Source organism: Neovison vison, chromosome 4, assembly GCF_020171115.1.
Source record: "Neovison vison isolate M4711 chromosome 4, ASM_NN_V1, whole genome shotgun sequence".
Classification (NCBI taxonomy): domain Eukaryota; kingdom Metazoa; phylum Chordata; class Mammalia; order Carnivora; family Mustelidae; genus Neogale; species Neogale vison.
The window spans coordinates 3,018,144-3,036,840 of NC_058094.1; the positions used below are offsets into that span (position 1 = coordinate 3,018,144).

General features: G+C 54.5%; 1 protein-coding gene across 16 annotated transcripts in view; it reads left to right on the forward strand.

Moving 5' to 3' along the window:
- Positions 1-18,697, forward strand: part of PTK2 (protein tyrosine kinase 2) — a 245,677-nt gene that overhangs the window by 135,148 nt on the left and 91,832 nt on the right. For all 16 annotated transcript variants that reach the window (XM_044244883.1, XM_044244884.1, XM_044244882.1 and 13 more), the window contains 4 exons: positions 7,323-7,463; positions 7,953-8,030; positions 14,683-14,790; positions 16,300-16,417. In XM_044244883.1, the coding sequence (XP_044100818.1) occupies positions 7,323-7,463; positions 7,953-8,030; positions 14,683-14,790; positions 16,300-16,417 (445 nt within the window). The remainder of the gene's footprint in view (positions 1-7,322; positions 7,464-7,952; positions 8,031-14,682; positions 14,791-16,299; positions 16,418-18,697) is intronic.

The following is an 18,697-nucleotide window of genomic DNA, read 5'->3' on the forward strand; positions in this document are numbered from 1 at the left end:
GCTGTGTTCTGTCGGGACCTGAGCTCCCCTCAGGTGTGAGCCCAAGGCGGCCTCGGTTCCTGCAGTCTCTTGGGAGCCCCAACAGATCGCTCTACATTGGAAAAGGGTGCTCATACTCAAAACAGGGGGCCCCCACCCAGGGGTCGCAGATACCCTGGTGCAGGTGTAGCCCAAATGACCCTCAGCACCCGGGGAGGTCTGCGAGGGGACGGGCCTGAGCCTCCCCCAGCACCCTGTCCCCACGGCCAGCTCCCCCAGACCTGGGCTGCCCCACGCCCTCGCCCAGTGTCCTCAGCTCCCAGCACAGCTGGAGCACCTCAGCTCCCAGCACAGCTGGGGCACCTCAGCTCCCAGCACAGCTGGAGCACCGTCCTCCTCTCAGGGCTCTGCTCAGGGCCTTAATCTTCACTTTCTCAAATTCGGATTCACAGTTACTTCCCTGTCTGCATTTTGTCTGCCTGCCTCCACCGTATTTTAACATCCCGAGGGTCCCTATGACGTCAGCCTGCTGTGTTCTCCACCGCGAGCACCGTGTTTGACATGGTGCCTGGTACTCGGTGACGTTCGGGGCACCTCACTCAGATGACCGAGGTGACAGCTTGCAGAGCGACTGGAAGATGAGTCGAGTTCGTGGGGAGCCGTGTAGGAGGGGCGCCACGGAAGGAGGTCCTGCTCGGGAGAGCGGCTCCCAGAGTCCCGCACGCTTGCTGCTCCGCACCCGCCTCGCCGCACATGAGCCCCCTTCCCTGACCAGACTCGTCCCTCCAGGCCCCTTGTGTCCCTCGGATCTGTCCCAATGGTTGTCCTCGCTGTCCTGCCGCTGCCACTGACTCTGGTGTGCGGGCGGCTCTCACGTTGGGCTGCGGGCCTGCTCCCTGTGCGGCTGTCAGCTTGAGCTGGCGGCAGCGTGGAGAACACGCTGGAAGCAGTCAGGGCTGGGGCGGCTGGGGACGGGCAGTGATTGGGCCTGGGCACCGGGGCTTCCACTGGAGCAGAACGGGAGGTGCTGACCGTGGGGAACTCAAGCGAGCTTGCCCTGAACCGAGTAAAGAGCAGAGGTGTTCTGAGTTCAGGCGCTGCTGATTTTGTGGCAAGCGGGAGACCAGGATTTAGATACAGATTCATCGAGTGGTTCTCACCAAAGAGCAGCAGAACTCACTTCCCACCTGCTTTCTCATGTAATTTTGTAAAACATGTGGAGTCTGTTTGGCTTCTTAAATAGCTTAATCACTCTTAAAAGTTGTGTCCCCAGAAGATGAAAGTGGTGACTATGTGAGGCCGTGGACGGCCTCTGGCCCTGTCCTTGGGCCTCTAGACTCGCTGGGGTGCTCAGTTCACAGTGTGTGCGAATACAGACTCGCCGAACGGATACAATGCTACGTGTCAGATGTCAGTTAAAACACACTTTGCGTGCATTGTGGGGGCGGGTGGATGAAAGAATTTAACTATTGTTTTCCCACCTATTATTCTTTTATTGCAAATTTTCTTTAACATTATGTTACATAAACTTTACTTCTGGGAAGCTCTGCAGGTTCAGTTGCCAGCAGCATCTGATAAGTACTGGGTGACTGCTGTAGGATTACTTTGTTCTTCGCGGTGGCCACGTAGCAATTGCTGATGACCAAGCCAGTGACACTGTTCCACTCTGGAGAAACATCACGTTCTGGGTCAGTTTCTTTGTAGGGGTGGGTTTCAAATTGAACAGCCTTCACAGGTAGACACCTTGTGTCCTAAATCCAGGCAAACACACAGTGAGACCTGAAACTATGAATCAGGACAGAAAGTGATACGGAATAGTCTCGCTTGCTTTAGCCGGTCCTGGAAGGGTACTGCGTCACGTCAGCAGAGTCTAGGACGTTAGATCTTGTGGAGTCGTTTCCTCGCGGAGACTGTAGGAAAGAAACAGTTCTGGCCTCAAGATCCTTCTCAGAAGAACAGATCTGGGGCCCCTCTCAGACAGCAGGGTTTTCTGGACACCGGAGGTTTAGGCAGTGTGGAAGTCCAGGCTGTGGGAAAGTGTGGGTCCGCCCTTCTGAGCAGGGGCTGTGGTAGTTGCTGAGAGCCAGGGTCGTTTCTGTGAGCACAGGAAACTAGTCCTGAGCGGATCCTGGGGCCGCTGTCCTCCCCGAGACTTCTGGTTCTTAGCGCAGGGCCGGGCCCGCGTGCCCGGGTGACACACAGGAGCAGCCCGCAGAGGCTGGCGTGTGTCCGCAGGGTCGGCGGTGTGGAACGCATGTGGGATTTGCCTCACACCCTCCGTGCTAACCGGCATTCAGAGTTGCCGCTTTCAGGGCTGTCCCCGCAACTCTGAAGTTCCCGGAGATTCCCAGCGCATCAGTGCTGAGTGCAGGGGATGGAGCAGCAGTGGGGGCTGGTCACGCACTCTGGTGTCCCTTGATCCTCAGGACACAGCCTTGTGAGCGGGTGGGAAAGGTCAGAAGGCAGAGTCCTGTGCACAGAGAGCTCGGAGGGCGTGAAGCCTGACGTGGGGGGAGGGAGGAGCAGCAGGGCCTGGCCTTGTGTTGCCACTCTGCGCCCCACGTGGTCCTGCTGCTGGCCGCCGGTGGAGGGACGGGACACTCGGGGGGAAGCAGGATGGGGCGCAGTCGTGTCACGGGATCAGCGAGACAGTGGGCAGCCACGGGGACTAGAAGGTACCACGTTTCATTTTGACACACATGTCCATACTTACCTGTCACACGCAAGTTTATTTTTTTTTATAACCGGCTTTGTAATGTTAAAAAAAAAAAAAAAAAAGACTGGAAAACAGGCGGTCTGCGCACCACTGACATTGGCTTTGCCGTACTAAGAACCAAGCCCCCGTGAGGCTCGTGAGCACACCCGGCCCCTCCCTCATAATTTCGCCATCTGTCGCCGTCTCTCTTCTACCAGAACTTCTGGCTGCAGTTCTCGGTGCTGCACAGAAGGGGACGGGCAGTGGGACGGGACAGTGTCCTTCCTTTGTTCTTGACCTGCCCATCCCTTGAAGATACTTGTTAGGCACCCAGTGTTTGCCGCCGGGCTCCTGCCCTAACCGGGCCTCACTGACATAGCGGGTTGGCCGCAGGGCCTGCCCAGAGCCCTGTCCTTGGGCCCGCACCCCTGAAGTCCCGGTCACTCGGCAAGCTTCAGCCCCCAGCTGACGGCCTCTGGGAGGGGGAGCGACGTTCACATCGGGACCGCAGACCCTGGCACCAGGCTGCTTGGGCTTCAATCCTGTCTCTGCCATGCAGCTCTGAGATTTGGGGTCTCGGTCGTCTCTGTGCCTCCGTTTCATCATTTGTAAGCCGGGGGGATAGAACTTCTCTATGAGGCTGCTGCAGAAGTGGAGGGCGTCTGGAGACGAGAGAGCAGCCGTGCCCTCCCTGAGCCTCCCGCAGTGCCCCATGATGACACGGCCCCTGACTTGGCCGCCACTCTCGGGGGCTGGACCTTCTTGTCCACCGCGCCCTTTATCCTGGCCCCTGTGGCCTTGAGGCAGCTCAGGCCCAGTTCTGGCCCAGCGAGATGATTCCATCTGCTGAGCTTCCAGGGGCTGGAGCTGCAGGGTGAGGCAATCCGGCTCGTGTTTTAGAAAGAGCTTCTGGCCACAGTGTGTCCAGAAAGTAGATGGTAGTCTGGGGGGTGTCGCAGAGGTTCACGCAAGAGTGGGGCTGGCATGGTGGAAAGCGTTAGGGAGCACCATGTGCTTCTTGTGAAAGCACTTGCAGCACGTGGGGGTATAGTGGGGTTGAGCGGGTAGGGAAAAGGGGGGTCGGGACTGCTACCTGGCTTCTTAAGCATCTGAAAGGTCGGCCGAGATGGGGGCGCTGAGCCTGGAGGGTGATCCCAGGTTCTCTTCCTGGCCCGTCAGCTCTTGGATGTGTGGGAGGTCCGGTGGAAACCTCGGGTGGGCAGCTCAGGGGGGGATGTCTGACACTCTGCACACGCCTTCAGCTGCTCGGCTTTAAGGAGAGAACTCTGTCTCTCCCACTTGGGAGAGAAACCTCTTCCGGGTGACACATTTTGAACACATTTCGAGCAAAGAGCAGGTGTGAGCGTGGAGTGTCGTCAGTTGGTTCTAAACAGGTGGCTGGTTGGCAGTCGGCTACAAGGCAGAGAACTGGCTCCGTTTCTGGACCCCTTTGACCGGGTTCGTCGCCGCGCATCATTACCCATCTGCTCTGAGTGAACGTTCTTAGAGGTGCGAGTGGCCACATCGACTTTTTATCAATGTTAATAAAAGCGATTTGTCTCTGTGTTCTGCTCCCCATGCTCCTTGGGCAGCCGTTCTTTGCAGCTGCTGCCATATTCTAGGCTATGGTGTCCTGCTCTTGTAGGAAGAGTCGGGGGCCTTCCGGGGCTTTCTCTGCTCTGGTTTTCTCCTTCAGTGGACGCGTGAGCACGCGGCAGCACTATGTCCTGCCTCAGGCCATCGAACTCAGAGCAGTCAGAGCTGTCTTCCCACTGACATGCTAGTGAGCGATGTGCCCTCGCGTAAGGGACAGAACAGATTTTACTTCCGTGTTGTCTGTTTCAGCGTCGTTAGGCTGGACTTGTGCTCTCGCTCGGGTCTCCGCGGCCGGTCTGCGCGCTCCTGGCGGACAGCTGGACCTCCCAGGCCACGGGTGTTTGCAGAGCCCGGAGTCCGAACAGCTGTCATGTGCCATCCCGGCCTGTGATACGAGTAGCTCCTCCGCCCCCTGACTTGTGGCCAGTGCTCAGATGGGCATTCCCCAATGTGTTTCCCAGACTTTCTGTTCTGAGCCTCCAAGGCTAACTGTTCATTTTCTGTGTGAAGGTCTGCTCATGAAGCCTTGCTGACCTTGAGCCCGTTTCCCTTATCTTCAGTTTTGACCGTGTGGTCAACAGCTGTCCTTCGTCCTCGCCAGAACGCCTGCAGCCCCCCACTGTCCTGCCGGCCCGGCTGCGGAGTTCCCTTCTTTCCCGCCTCCGCTTGGTTGGAGGGAGTGACCCCTTCTGTGACCCCTTCAGCTGTGGCCCTGCCCTCTCCTGGGCTCCAGAGCTGTGTCCGGCTGTCTGCCTGAGCGTTCGGGTCCAGAGACGTAAGGGTTGCACCCACATCCAGGATTGGTGTGACTCTGTTTTCACCAAGCTTGCCCCTTCTGTTTGCCCTCCGTTCCATCCAGAAACCTCGTCCCTCGTCCTGCCCAGATGCCTGTTTTCCTGCCATCCGCATACAAGTGTCCTGTCATCCAAGTGTCCCAAAGGTCCCCAGCTCTCTCCTTTGCCATCAGCTCTGAGTCTGTGCCGCTGGTGTTTCTTGGGTGGCCTATTCTAGGAACGTGGCTGGTCTTTTTGCGTCTCATAGCCTCCTCCACACCCGCTGGGCAAGAGCAGCGCAAGCCTTTAGAAAGGAAGTTCACGTGCCATAGGTCATGTTGCCACACCTGCTCCCTCGGCTCTTGAACCTGGTCCTCTGCCTGCCGCAGCCTCTTGCACTGTGGTCTTCATCCCCAGTGACTGCCGGCCGCCGGCCCTCCGTCCTGCTCTCTGGCTACAGCGCCCAGCTGTCAGCTCACTCTCTGCAGTGTCCCACATCCAGCGATCCCTTGGCCCCACACTGGCCTTCACGCCACTGCAGTGGGCTGTCACCTCCATGTGCCGCTCCCTGGTGCCACCTCCTAGCCACGTGAGCGGCCACAGCCCCCGACCTGCTCAGATGAACGTGCTCGGTGGGATGAGGCCCTCCCCTCCTCTCCGCCCGCCACCCCCAGCTCCCTCCCGGCCGCTGCTTGGATTCCTGCCTGAGCTCTCAGCTGGGCCCCGGGTCTCCGCCAGGACCTTCACCGGCTGGCCTGTTCCCCACGGGCTCACCATTTCAGTTCATGGGAATTCCCGCCTTTCAGGACATCGTGTTGGTTCTGTTTTTCAGAGTAAATCTGCTTCTCACCCCTTTCCGCTTCTGTACATGCACAGACTCTGCTCACTTCTTCTCGACTACTGCACTGCCCCCTGCTCGGTCCCCCCAGCATCCTTCGTACTGTTCACGGCGTGGCAGCGGGTGTGTCAGCTCTCGTGACTCTGCCCAAGGCACCCAAGGACTGTCTCTTCCTGGAGTGAAAGCCGGGTGCTTCCTGTGCTTCCCCCAGCCCTGTTCTCGGACCATGTCGTGCATCCTCTGCCCGCTGCCCTCCCCAGGCTGCTGCTGACGTACCGCGGACTGTGGGCTGCCTGGAGGGCCCTTCCCTCCACCACCCAGATGCTCGCGGTGCAGAAGCAGAACACTCAGGCATGCACCAGAGGTCTGGAAGCTCTCGTTCCACCACACGGAGAAAGGGCATAGTTGTTCTGTCTCCTTCTCTGTGTGTGGATACGCGTGCACCTGAGCTCACACGTACCTGCGTCAGCCCCGTCAGCGGTTCTCTGCTTTTAAAGGCGTCTGTACTCCATGTACAGACTGTTTCACCCGACACCATGATAGGGATTTTCATGTCAGTGAATTATTTCCTCACGACGATCTTGAGGGCCACGTACAACGTAGGCAAATGATGATGTGTGTAACCCAGCCGCTGTTGTAAAATCCTTCTGCACCGAACCTCCTTGTTGCTGATTCCTTGCGGAGTTCTCCAGTCACTTCTAAAGACTAATGCCTTGGAATTTAATTTCTGGATCCAAAGTAGTTTTTCTTTAATGTGTTTTGATTTGTGCTGCCAAATTGCCCTTCAGGAAGATTGTATCTACTGACCTCCTAACAGTGAGCATGTGAGTACCCTCCCAGCTAGGTTTTTGCCAGCTCCCCATCATGTGCATAGATAGGACGTGTTTTTTATTTTATTTTTTATGCTTAATTTTTAAGACAGTATGTGTTTTTTAATGCCTGACCTTTTACAGCATGTTCTAATAAGCAAATTATTGCCTTATACATTTCTGTTTAAGAAGTAATGCTTGGAGGGGCGCCTGGGCGGCTTAGTAGGTTAAGCCTCTGCCTTCAGCTCAGGTCATGGGAGATCTCAGGGTCCTGGGATCGAGCCCCACGTCGGACTCTCTGCTCAGCAGGGAGCCTGCTTCCCCCTCCTCTCTCTCTGCCTGCCTCTCTGCCTACTTGTGATCTCTCTCTGTCAAATAAATAAATAAAATCTTAAAAAAAAAAAAAAAGAAGTAATGCTTGGAATCACCAAACTATGTACTTAAAAGGGTTAGGATGCTGTATCTTACACTGTGTGCATTTTATTACAGCTGCTTAAAAAGGGATGTGGCGTTTCACAGTGATGTGAACAGAGGTGGGAGCAAGTGGTGCGAGGGAGGTGGGGTCTTGGGCATTTGCTGTTGCTGCTGTGTGTCGCTGACTCTCAAATGACGTTCGTGATTTTATCGCGCAGGCCAAAACGCTACGGAAGCTGATCCAACAGACGTTTAGACAGTTTGCCAATCTTAACAGAGAAGAAAGTATTCTGAAATTCTTTGAGATCCTCTCCCCGGTGTACAGATTCGATAAAGAATGCTTCAAGTGTGCTCTGGGTGTAAGTATGGGGATGTGGGAAATGGTGGCCTGGATTTCGTTTCTTTTGCTTTCTCTTGTCCATGGACACCTGAATTTCTAATTGAAATCTGACTGTCACATATTTAACAACATGAAAATACTCGTCATTTTCCGGTGGGGAAAAATGCAAACAAGCAAATGTATCAATGCGAGGAGGAAGTCACCTTGCTTTAGAAGCACGCCTGTGTTGATGATTAGATTTCTTTATTCCAGCTCAGTGATATATTAATTAACTGTGCTCTCTGGGCTAATTTAACCATTCAGAGAGCCTTTCCAAAGAGCGCATTGGCTTCAGACCCACCGGATACTGGGTCAGTGAAGTCACAGGTGTTCTGTCGTGCTTGGCTAGGTAGAGGGAAGGCCCCCGCCTCCACCCCCTCCTTGCTCCTTGAACGTATTCGTGCTTTCATCTAAAATACTTTTTTTCTCTTCTGGGAACTTTGTCGTCACCTGTTTCACCCTTCAAAAGTCAAGCTGGATCATCTCAGTGGAACTGGCAATTGGCCCCGAAGAAGGCATCAGTTACCTCACGGACAAGGGCTGCAACGTAAGTCTGCTTTGGGGACATCTTGGGGCTGCCTGTGCGCTGACCGTCCTCATGCTGGACCCGAGCACAGACGGGGATGAGTCCCGCCCCTTCCCAGTCTCTGGCCCCCCGCCGGAGAGGGGACACTGTGCTGGGTTCTGCATCACCGATGAGCTCTTCGTACATGCCGCAGTGCCCGCCGGGTGTTTGCAGCGAAAAGCAGGGCATTCGGACCCTCGTCACACACCGTGACATCCCATTCCACCTGGAGGGTTGACCTACACGTGGAAGACAAGTGACACAAGTCAGAGAAGAAAACACAGGGGAATATCTGTGTGAATTTGGAGTAGGAAGAGATTCCTTAAACAGCATTTACAAAGAACTAACTCTAAAAGACAATTCTGACAAATTAGAGTACGTTGAAATCAAGAACTTCTCATTGAAAGGTAGTAGAAAGGCAAGGCAGATCGTTGCTTTAATACGTTTGACAGTAGACTTCTAAGCGGGGGGAAGCTTGGCAGTAAATCGCTAAGTAAAGGGCAGACGACCCAAGAGGGTACCCAAGTCGTCTGGAGGTAGAGGAGAAGGTGTTGCGCCTGGGAGCCGGGGGTGACGCGCAGCGTGGCACTCTTGCGTGTCTGCTAGGGTGGCTGAGACGAGAGAGCTGTAATGCCAAGTGTGGACAAGAGGGTGCCCAGCCAGAGCCACCCTGTGCCGGTGACAAGGGTGGCCGTCGGTGTGAGCTCTGCGGGCAGCCCGTGGCCGTATGTGTGTTCACTGCTTACAGATTGTTGTGTCCTGGCCTTTAGGTGCGATTTGTGGTCTTCTGGGTTTTCCTGTAGGGTTGTCTCTGTTCATTATACATGTGAGCCTTTAACCCACCCTGGATTCCACCTCGAGTCCTCTGGTGAGGTCACAATGGGGCCCTGAATGTGGTCAAGGGAGGCCAGCTCTGGAGGCCGCGGCCACGGTTTCCACCTTGACTTCCACCTTGACGCTGGCCTTGTGACTTCGGCTCCGTCCTGCCGCCACTGGCTCACGTTTCCTTGGTAGTCAAGTGTCCGTAATCATTTCAGCCACCTAATAGATTGGTCAGACAATGAAGTCATGAATTAGATCATGCCTGCTCCCCTCCCACACCTCCCGCAGCAGCACGGCAGTTTGGGGTGTCCACTTCCTGTCGCCTGTTGTAACTCGCGTTCCATTAGCGCGTCCTCTGCCTCCCGTGTTTCCAGGGTCACCAGGGAACAGTGTCTCGGGGTTCTCTCGTCATCTCTCCGGTGACTTCAGTCCTGCGCCTGGTCTCGGGCCGCCGCGCGTCTGGGGGGTTTGGCTCTCTCAGCTGTGCAGGCAGTGGGTGTGTCACAGCGGCTCTTAGTGGGCAGGCGCGGAAATCAGGGTCATGGCATTGCCGTCCCTTTCCCTCCGTGTCGGCATTGATCACAGCAGACCCGTTTCCATCTCGTTCGCTTGACTTTAGCCTTCCTCCTGCTGTTCCCTTTGGGTGTTTCTTTCCAGTTACTCTGGAGGCCATTTTCTCGAACAACCTTTCATGTCTTGTCAGTTCGGCGGGTGTGTTCTCCTTCTGTCGTATTTCCGTACAGCTTGAAGTTTTCTCGTTCCTCGTAGCATTATCTAGGAGCATGTTACATTTCAGGCCGCTCTGAGGGCTTGGGTCTCACTGTTACCATTTCTCCCGTTCCTGGCCGATGAGCAGAGGCAGGTTTTTCACAGGTTAATTCTAGTGAATGTGTTCCTGTCTTCTTTATGGCCAAGCACCTGGTGGTTTTTAATCAATTTCTATGGGCAAAAAAGTCTGTTTTGTCCTAGAAACTATGAGGATCTCTGTCCTCTGAAGTGAAAGTTCCTTGTTGTGTAAAGTAGACGGAAACTGGGATGGGGTGGTCAGGATAGAGCCCCGGAAGTGCCTGTACAATCTGTCCTGCCCGCATTTCTGCCTGCCACACCTGCCCTCCAGGGCCAGGCCTTCGGTGGGTGAGCGTCAGCTCCGGGTAAGACCGCTCCTGGCTGCGGAGCGACCCGGGCTCTGCTCTCTTTCCTGCACCAGTAAATGCTTCCAATCTACTGGCTGTTCCTGTTAGCATAGAAAAATGTGTTCTCTCTCTCATCCTAAAAATGTCCTCCCTCAAACCTGTATTCCTTTCCTTGTCCCCGCCAGGCAGCCCACACGTTTCCTCTTTGCTCTGTTGCACACGTTCTTGGCACGTGGCCGCCGAGCCCCTGGTGAGCGCGGCTGCTCGAAGCCGAGCTGCTCTGAGTGCGCCGCCTGGGCTCCTCCCGTGCTCTCTGCAGCCCCCGCCGGCGCCCCAGAGCCTGCCCAGCCTCCACCGGGGGCCCAGTGGAGCCCCTCAGTACTTCGAGTCCTTATCGACTTTCCCGACTTCGGGTCCCCCCCTCGCCAGTGCAGCCCAGTGCAGGTCCAAGCTGCCTTGGACTTTTCAGTGGTTTAGCAGCCCAGTTTGGAAGGTAAAATGAATTCAGTGACATATCTTTTGTGTCCCGGTCTGTCCCAGTTACCGTCATTTCAGGGCGTCATCCGTGTAGAGGCTGTGGGACTTTCATGTCCCTTATCACCGTGAGTCTTCTCAGGCGGCGTGTGTCCTGCGCTCCGTCGCAGCGCAGCGCGGACTGGCCTCAGCAGCCGGCCAGACCAACGGCCCCTCTCTGTGGCCTCCTGCGCGACTGTCGCCGTCTGGGCTCAGCTGCCCCGGTTCGCTGCTCTCTTCCTGGTTCTTAGAACAGAGCCCCGCGCCTCGGCAGTTCTCAGTCACGCATTCACTCCCTCACGTCCCAGGCGCTGGCCCCCTTCCTGGCAGTAAGGGGTGGCTGAGATGGGTGTCCCCCACGAGCTCCCCGCATGGCGCGGTCAGTCTGTCTGGGAGAGCAGATAGAAGAAAGAACACGGGCAGCAGAAATACCGTCATCGTGAGCGAGGGCCCTAGCCGGGTGGGGAGTGTCTGCCGTACCGCTCGAGGGCTGGTCACGGTGCTTCCCTCCCAACCCTGTCTTCTTCGTAACAGATTTTTTAAAAAGGATTTTATTTATTTATTTGACAGAGAGACGCAGCGAGAGAGGCAACACAAGCAGGGGCAGTGGGAGAGGAAGAAGCAGGCTTCCTGCCGAGTGGGGAGCCTGATGGGCTTGATCCCAGGACCCCAGGATCATGACCTGAGCTGAAGGCAGATGCTTAATGACTGAACCACCCAGATACCTCTATAACAGATTTTTTTTTTAAAGATTTTATCTATTTATTTATTTGACACAGAGAGAGAAAGAGCTCACAAGTAGACAGAGAGGCAGGAAAAGAGAGAGGAGGAAGCAGGCTCCTTGCCAAGTAGAGAGCCCATTGTGGGGCTCGATCCCAGGACCCTGAGACCATGACCTGAGTGAAGGCAGAGGCTTAACCACTGAGCCACCCAGGTGCTCCATAACAGATATTTTTAAAGAGCCTTTTGGTAACTTGAAATAAAATCACAGAATATGCTGTGAACATAATAATTCCAGAACATCTATTTCAGCTCAGAGACCAGCAGCTGTTAGAGGAGGGACAGAGCTAAGGCCCAGGCACGCTCGCCCAAGAGGGCGGCTATGAGTCCTCCTTCACACACAGTGTGCAGAAGTGACAAGGGCTTCCAGGTGACCAGCCTTGGGGCGCGTGTCAGAGTGAGGCAGAAACACTGTAGATTTTTAAAAAAAGGAATATAATAATTTCCTTGATGAGTTTCTCACTGTGCTTTGGAAAAAAAAAAATTTTTTTTTTTTAAAGATTTTATTTATTTATTTGACAGAGAGAGATCACAAGTAGGCAGAGAGGCAGGCAGGGAGAGAGGAGGAAGCAAGCTTGCTGCTGAGCAGAGAGCCTGATGCGGGACTCGAACCCAGGACCCTGAGATCATGACCCGAGCCGAAGTCAGCGGCCCAACCCACTGAGCCACCCAGGCGCCCCAGGAAAAAATTTTTTTTAATTGTAAGATAATAAAATACAGTAACATAATCATTTACTGAGACTAGTTGAGATGTCCGTCATTTCAGGGGTCACCAGCCTAATACCGGTTGATTCCTGGTTAGAAGGAGCCTCATCTCCTCTGTTACAGACGCGTGTGCACGTGGGGACGGCAGCTCGGATACCAAACAGTCATTGTCCTCTGTAATGTCATTTTCCTAAATGGTGAGCAACTCATCCTAACATTCCAGAGATAGCAAAATCATTAATTACACCTAAATTACACCCAAGTTGTGCTCCTGGAAAAGTTGAGTGCAGAGCATATGTTGTGTTTTACAAAAGACTTGGGTTCTAGAGTCTGATTTCTCACCAACGTGAATACACACCAGGATCCTGGAAAGCTGTTCAGGACATAGGACAGTTTTCGTTGTGAGGGGATTTTCTGTGCGTTATAGCGTGTCTCACGGCCGTGGTCCACATCTGCCTCCCTCACTCTTCAGGCAACCCGAAGCAGCCGTCCGGGGCAGGATGGCGCCCTGGGAAGACTGGAGTGCGTCTGATCAAGACGAGCTCACGCTGGGAGGTTGGGTCCGCGCGGCAGGCGGAGGGCACGCCTGGTGGGTGTTTGCTTCCTCTGCTGGCGTCGTGCCTGATGAAGCAGGGGCTGTCAGACCAGACTTACACTGTGAGGCGCGTCCCTGGCTTCCAGGTGGGGGCGGTCTGTGAGGGGGCCAGGCACGGGTCCAGGGCGACAGACAGCTGCAGCGTCGATGGCACCAGAGGGACAGCTGGGAAAGTGGAAGGAAAACCGCAGACTCCGGTGTGGAGCCGGCTGGGTCAGGGAGGAGGGGAAGGAGCCGGTGGGGACGCCGCGGTCTCTCGGCTCAGGAACGGGGTTGGATGGTGACGCTTGTTGCTGTGCTGGGGAGGCCTGAGACGGAGCCGGTGTTGAGAGCAGATCCCGTGTCTGTGCTGTTCGCGGTCTGGCCCCGATGTCCACGTGGGGGTGTCACACCGGCGGTTACGTGTCCCGGTTCGGGGCTGCGGATGCTACTTGCACCGCGGGGCTGGGCTGCCACGGCTTACGGGAAGGATGGGCCCAGCACAGAGTACTGTGGCCCTTGATGATTTAGCCATGGAGTAGAGGAGAAGCCAAAGGAACTGTGGATGACAGTCAGGGAAGGAGGAGGGAACCCCGTGCAGGCAGATGGCACAGAGGTGGAGAGAGGGGAGTAGGCGCAGGGGCTGAGCTGCCTGCTGCTGGGGAGTCTTAGAATGGGAAACTGGGGGCGCCTGGGTGGCTCAGTGGGTTAAGCCGCTGCCTTCGGCTCACGTCATGATCTCAGGGTCCTGGGATCGAGTCCCGCATCGGGCTCTCTGCTCGGCAGGGAGCCTGCTTCCCTCTCTCTGTCTGCCTGCCTCTCCGTCTACTTGTGATTTCTCTCTGTCAAATAAATAAATAAAATCTTTAAAAAAAAAAAAAAAGAATGGGAAACTGGAGGCCTGCCCTGGGCTCCCGTCCAAAGGCCTCACAGAGCACACCTGTGCCTGAAAGCAAAGCTGTGAAGATGTTCTGATGTGAACGGAAGCTTTCTCTCTCTCTCTCTTTTAAAGATACTGTATTTGAGAGAGAAAGAGAGAGAGCGCGCATGCACACAAGCCAGGGGGGAGGGACAGAGGGAGAAGCAGACTCCCCACCAAGCAGGGAGCCCTACATGGGGCTCAGTCCTGGGACCCTGGAATTGTGACCTGAGCTGAAGACAGATCCTTCACCAGATGAGCCAACCAGGCGCCTCTATGAGCCAGTTCTTTTTTTAAGATTTTATCCATTTATTTGACAGAGACACAGCGAGAGAGGGAACACAAGCATGGGAGTGGGAGAGGGAAAAGCAGGCTTCCTGCAGGCCAGGAGCACAATGCAGGGCTCTGTCCCAGGACCCTGGGATCATGACCCAAGCCGAAGGCAGACACTTAAATGACTGAGCCACCAAGGCGTCCCAGTGAGCCTCTTCCTGCACCGTAGTCCAGCTCGGTCCCAGTGGCAGAATCCGGGCTAAGCAGAGCACTTGGTGGGAGAGGCCCCGCCTCTTGGCACTGAGACAGAAGGAGGCCGCGATTGGGGAACTGCTGTGAATGAATGTGTGGGAATCATCACAGCAAACTGTCGTCATGAGCTGCTGGGAGGGTAAGGGACAAATGGGCATGTTTTTTGGAGAAATGAAGTCTCTGTTGGCATGCGTTTCTGGGAAGGGTCCTTTGGACACCTGCCACCCCTTTGGCGCCGTTACACTCAGAGATGCGCTCTAGTTCAGGGTACGCTGGGAGTGCTCCAGGTCCCTCCCTGTGAGAAGGGGGCACGACCCACACGCGGCTCCCCCCCAAGGCCAGCGAGCGAGTCACTCCAGGACTTGGTTCCGTTCCTTCCTTCTCTGGGGCCTGGGACTCCCCGGCCGGCTCTGACAGCCAGAGTGCTCCTGCTCGGTCATTAGCAGCGGACAGCAGGCCTGTCCCTCACTGGCAGTGAGCAGACGGTTCCTGGCTGTCCCGGGACTGCTCCGAAGGAGGCGAATACCCCGCTGGGGCTGATGGACGCGGTCCCTGGGAGGAGGCCCTCGGGAGAGTGCGGCGGGGTGGGCACCGCAAGAGGGTCACACAGTACCGGACAGTCCTTTTCTGGGGTCCCCAGAGGTTTGCCTTTTCTCTCCCAAGCCCACACATCTGGCCGACTTCAATCAAGTGCAGACCATTCAGTACTCAAACAGCGAAGACAAGGACAGGAAAGGGATGCTGCAGCTGAAAATCGCCGGCGCGCCCGAGGTAAGGATGCGGCTTCCGCGCACCCTCGCAATGCCAGCTTTCTCGCACGTGCTCCTGCTCTGTCTCCGGTCGCGATGAGTGCGTGTCCCCCAGAGTAGAGCAGGTGACAGACGGGAGAGCCGGTCCGGCGCACATCAGGGCGGTTGAAGAGTCCTGTGAACTGCCACGGTCGTCAGCGTGTGAACGCGCGGGTCCCCTGGGCGAGCAGCATCGTTCCCAGACTGCTGTGCCTGCCGGGCCGGGTCGCCAGCTAGCAGCTCCTGCCGGCTGGGTCCCCCGCCGCTTCGACACTCAGCACAGGAGCCAGGAGCGACATGGGTCATTCTCAGAACCCAGCGAAAGAAGTTTTTTGAGATCCTTTGTCCCCAGTGTACAGCCAAGGAGGCCTGCCCAAGTGGTGGAGATGGGGTGCCTCCTGGGGCCCGCGCTTTTAGTCCGCAGGCAGCGTGGCCCGGTCCAGAGAGGGCGTCACCTGGCAACTGTGCACCAGGGCACCCTCTCTGATCAACAGGCAGAGGACGCTTCTGTATTGAGGAGTCGGAACGACGGGGATGGTGGCGCACAGCACGCATTCAGACCTCTCGTTGTGCCGCGTACCACCCGTGGTCTTTGGGTGGCGACAGCCTTTCCTCAGATGGGTTTATCTGTCACTTGTTCTCTCTGCCTTGGGAGCGGTGACATTTCTGAGGCTCTAGGAAGTGCATTTTTGATTCTCCGAGGTGAATAAATGAAACCCTGAAATACGGAAACTGTTGCCAGCTAAAATTTCCCGACAGCATCTCCGTAACTTTCTTGTTCTGCCCCACTGTGGCCAGAGCTCCGAACACGGAGTCGAGCACCGGGAAGGTGTGTCCGAGGCTGAGTGGGGGCGGGGTACTGCTCGGACGAGGGCATCCCTGTGTCGGGCAGGAAGGAACAGCTGTGATCATCTCCCGGGTAATCGCTAGTGATCAGTCTTAAGGAAGTTTATCAGAACTGCAGGTCTGATAGTGAAAACAGTGATTTCTGACCTCTTAGGCAAAACATGCTATGCATGCTAAAAATAATGAGATTTTAGTAATTTTCTTTAATGCTAGAAAAATGATGATGGATAATTGATAAAAATGTACTCCATGTTTAGTTTCTAAAATAGGCCACACTTGAAATACACTAATTCTTTAACTTCTTCCCTTAATTAGATGTGCCGAGGGGCCAGACACTCTGAAGGGAAATAATTTTTTTTTTTTTTTTGCCTCTTTCAGTTCTAGAAAATGAATCTCAGTTTTAAGTGATTTTTCTGTTTTTGTCTGGGCCGCTCTGTTTTTTGTCTGGGCCGCCTTCTGTCACATGTTCTAGGAATAACGTCTTAAATATCAAACTTCCTTTTTCACGCCAACTTTATGACAAATCTGTGTCGCTGTCACTCTTCTGTTTCCAAGTGTATCTAGAGCTCTGATGTCACAGTGCAGCTGCCCCTTTGATGACTGCAGAGAACAATAACGCCTCTCTCTTGGTCTTTTCCCCTTTTAGCCTCTGACAGTGACAGCGCCGTCCCTAACCATCGCCGAGAATATGGCGGACTTGATAGATGGGTACTGCCGGCTGGTGAACGGGGCCACACAGTCTTTTATCATCAGACCCCAGAAAGGTGAGGTCCTGCTTCTGCTTGAGCAGCCCCGAGGGAGCGGTTAGGCGAGCTCACCCCAAAGCCTCTGCTCCTTCTTTCAGACGACTCTGAAGACCAGATGAGTAATTCAGCCCCGTATGTCTATGTTCTTGCTTTTTGGGGGAAGCGGGGCAGGGTGCAGCCTCTGAGCCGCGTTTGACTAGAAGAGCCACAGGGAAGCACTGTTGGGTTCAGGCTGCTGGGTTCGGGCAACACGCCGGAGTGCCGTCCAGTGCTGGCAGTGTTTGTATATAAACTTTCGGGACAGTGTTTTGGATGTTTGTCTGTTTTCAGGTCTCCTTTGTAACTCATGTAAAATAAAGTATCTGTTTTTTTTTAATAGATCTCAAAAGCTTAGAGCACAGAACAAAATTAGTTCTAAGTTGTGATGTCAGATCAGTGATTAGAATGAATACTTGTCCCAGAAGCAAGACTGTGTCACTTCAGAAGTGACTTGGGGTACTTGCAAGGCACTGCGAAGGGCTGTTTCAGAAGATTTGGATTTCTGAAATAATCAAGCAGAGTGTTCCCGGCAGGATAATAGCATCATGGTAGCAGGAAAAATCTGGGCTTTAGCAATGTATCCGTTTGTATGTTCAAATCGCAGGTCCTCCGAGCGGCTCCCTGTAAATTGCTGACCCTTCCTGTGCTCGGGTCTCCCGCTGTCACACACACGGAGTGCTGCCGCCTCTCTTTTATGGTTTGGGGCGGGTACATGACTCACCTCTGTAAGGGGCTGGAGCCGTGTGGCACGTGCGGCGGCCGTCATGTCCGCATTGATCCCGTGGCTGCTGCTTGCCGGCCTGCGAGCCCGACCTTCCGTGTGCGCCTGGACTCCGACCGTCCCCATCCGCACAGAAGGTCACCTGCTTTACGGCCTGGGAGGCGGGTCCACAGTGGTGCCCACGGAGCTGCCTGCTCTGGGGCAGGGAGACCGAGGGTCCTTGGAGGACTGCCCCCGTGACCAGGACCCTCCCAGGAACGTGGTCCCGAGGGGCTGAGTGCTGTGTACACAGCCCGGAGAGGAGCCGGGAGGGCGGATGATGGAGTCGAACTCCCGGTGGAGACGCACAGGATGCCCGGCCTGCCGGCTGCCCTGTGCCCTGTGCTGACAGAGCGGGCAGAGGGAGCAGGCGGGGCCGTGGTGGGGAGCCGTGTGAAGCAGAGGAACCCCTGGGACATTTGTTTCAAAGTTAGTCTCGTGCTGTGCTCCGAAGACAGTAGCTGAAGCCACTGCCTGAGGCCATTCGGCGTGTGGCTTCTGGGACACGCCTGATCGAGTAAAAACCGTGTGACACCACGATCACACCAGTTAAACCTACTCTTTTCTAAAATATAGTGTATATTTCGATTTATAGTAGCTTTCTTTGTATGGAATGTAGTAACGAAGTTGCTTTTAGAAAGGTCTAAAGGCTTCTAAAGTTAAAACTCGTGCAGACATGAACTCCTGATTTTTCATCTTGTGCTTCAAGCACGGGTATAACCTTGCAAGTTTTATTTAAATGTGTTGGGAAAATTTCTTTCCCCGAAGATAGTATTTTGTGAAAGTGTTCAATGTGACATATTGCCTGTCTCCTTTTTAGTAAATAATTTAACAATTTTTATCCTAATTTACCAAATGTTCCTAATCAGTATGTCTGTCCACACAAAAATAACACTGAGACACTGAGCACTGAATACACCAGCCTTGCCATGTTTGAAACTTCAGCACCTTCCCGTGCTAGTTTTCAATTGGCTCTTCCCCCCCTTAGGGATAAACATCTTGATATCACGTCTTGTACACCGAGAGGCATTAAGTTCTTCTTGCGTCTGACTAGAGCACAAGGGAAAAACGCTTCTCATAAAATCCTAGTAGGGTGCGCTTAGCAATTTTATGTTGTCTTTACAGAATGAGATACTAGACTCCATAATTTACTTACCCCGTTCTCAGTCCCAGCATGTTAATTTATTTACGCAACTTCTATCCTGGATGCCTGAGCGAAGCTCTACTGCCTAGTGGAGATGTACTTCAAGTCAAACATCTTTAGTGGGTTATAGTCCGAAATACTTGTGGACAAGAGCACATGAGCATTTTTTAATTTAGATTTTTTTGAAATGTCTAATAAATTGAACGCGTCTCTACAGTGCAGTGCTCCACTTCCCTGGCAGCGTGCGGTCGCGAACACGGATACGCCCGTGTGTCTTCTCTAGACTGTAAACTGTTACGCGGTAAGCAGCATATACATGTTCACATGCACAGCACAGACACCTGTTCTAGGTGAT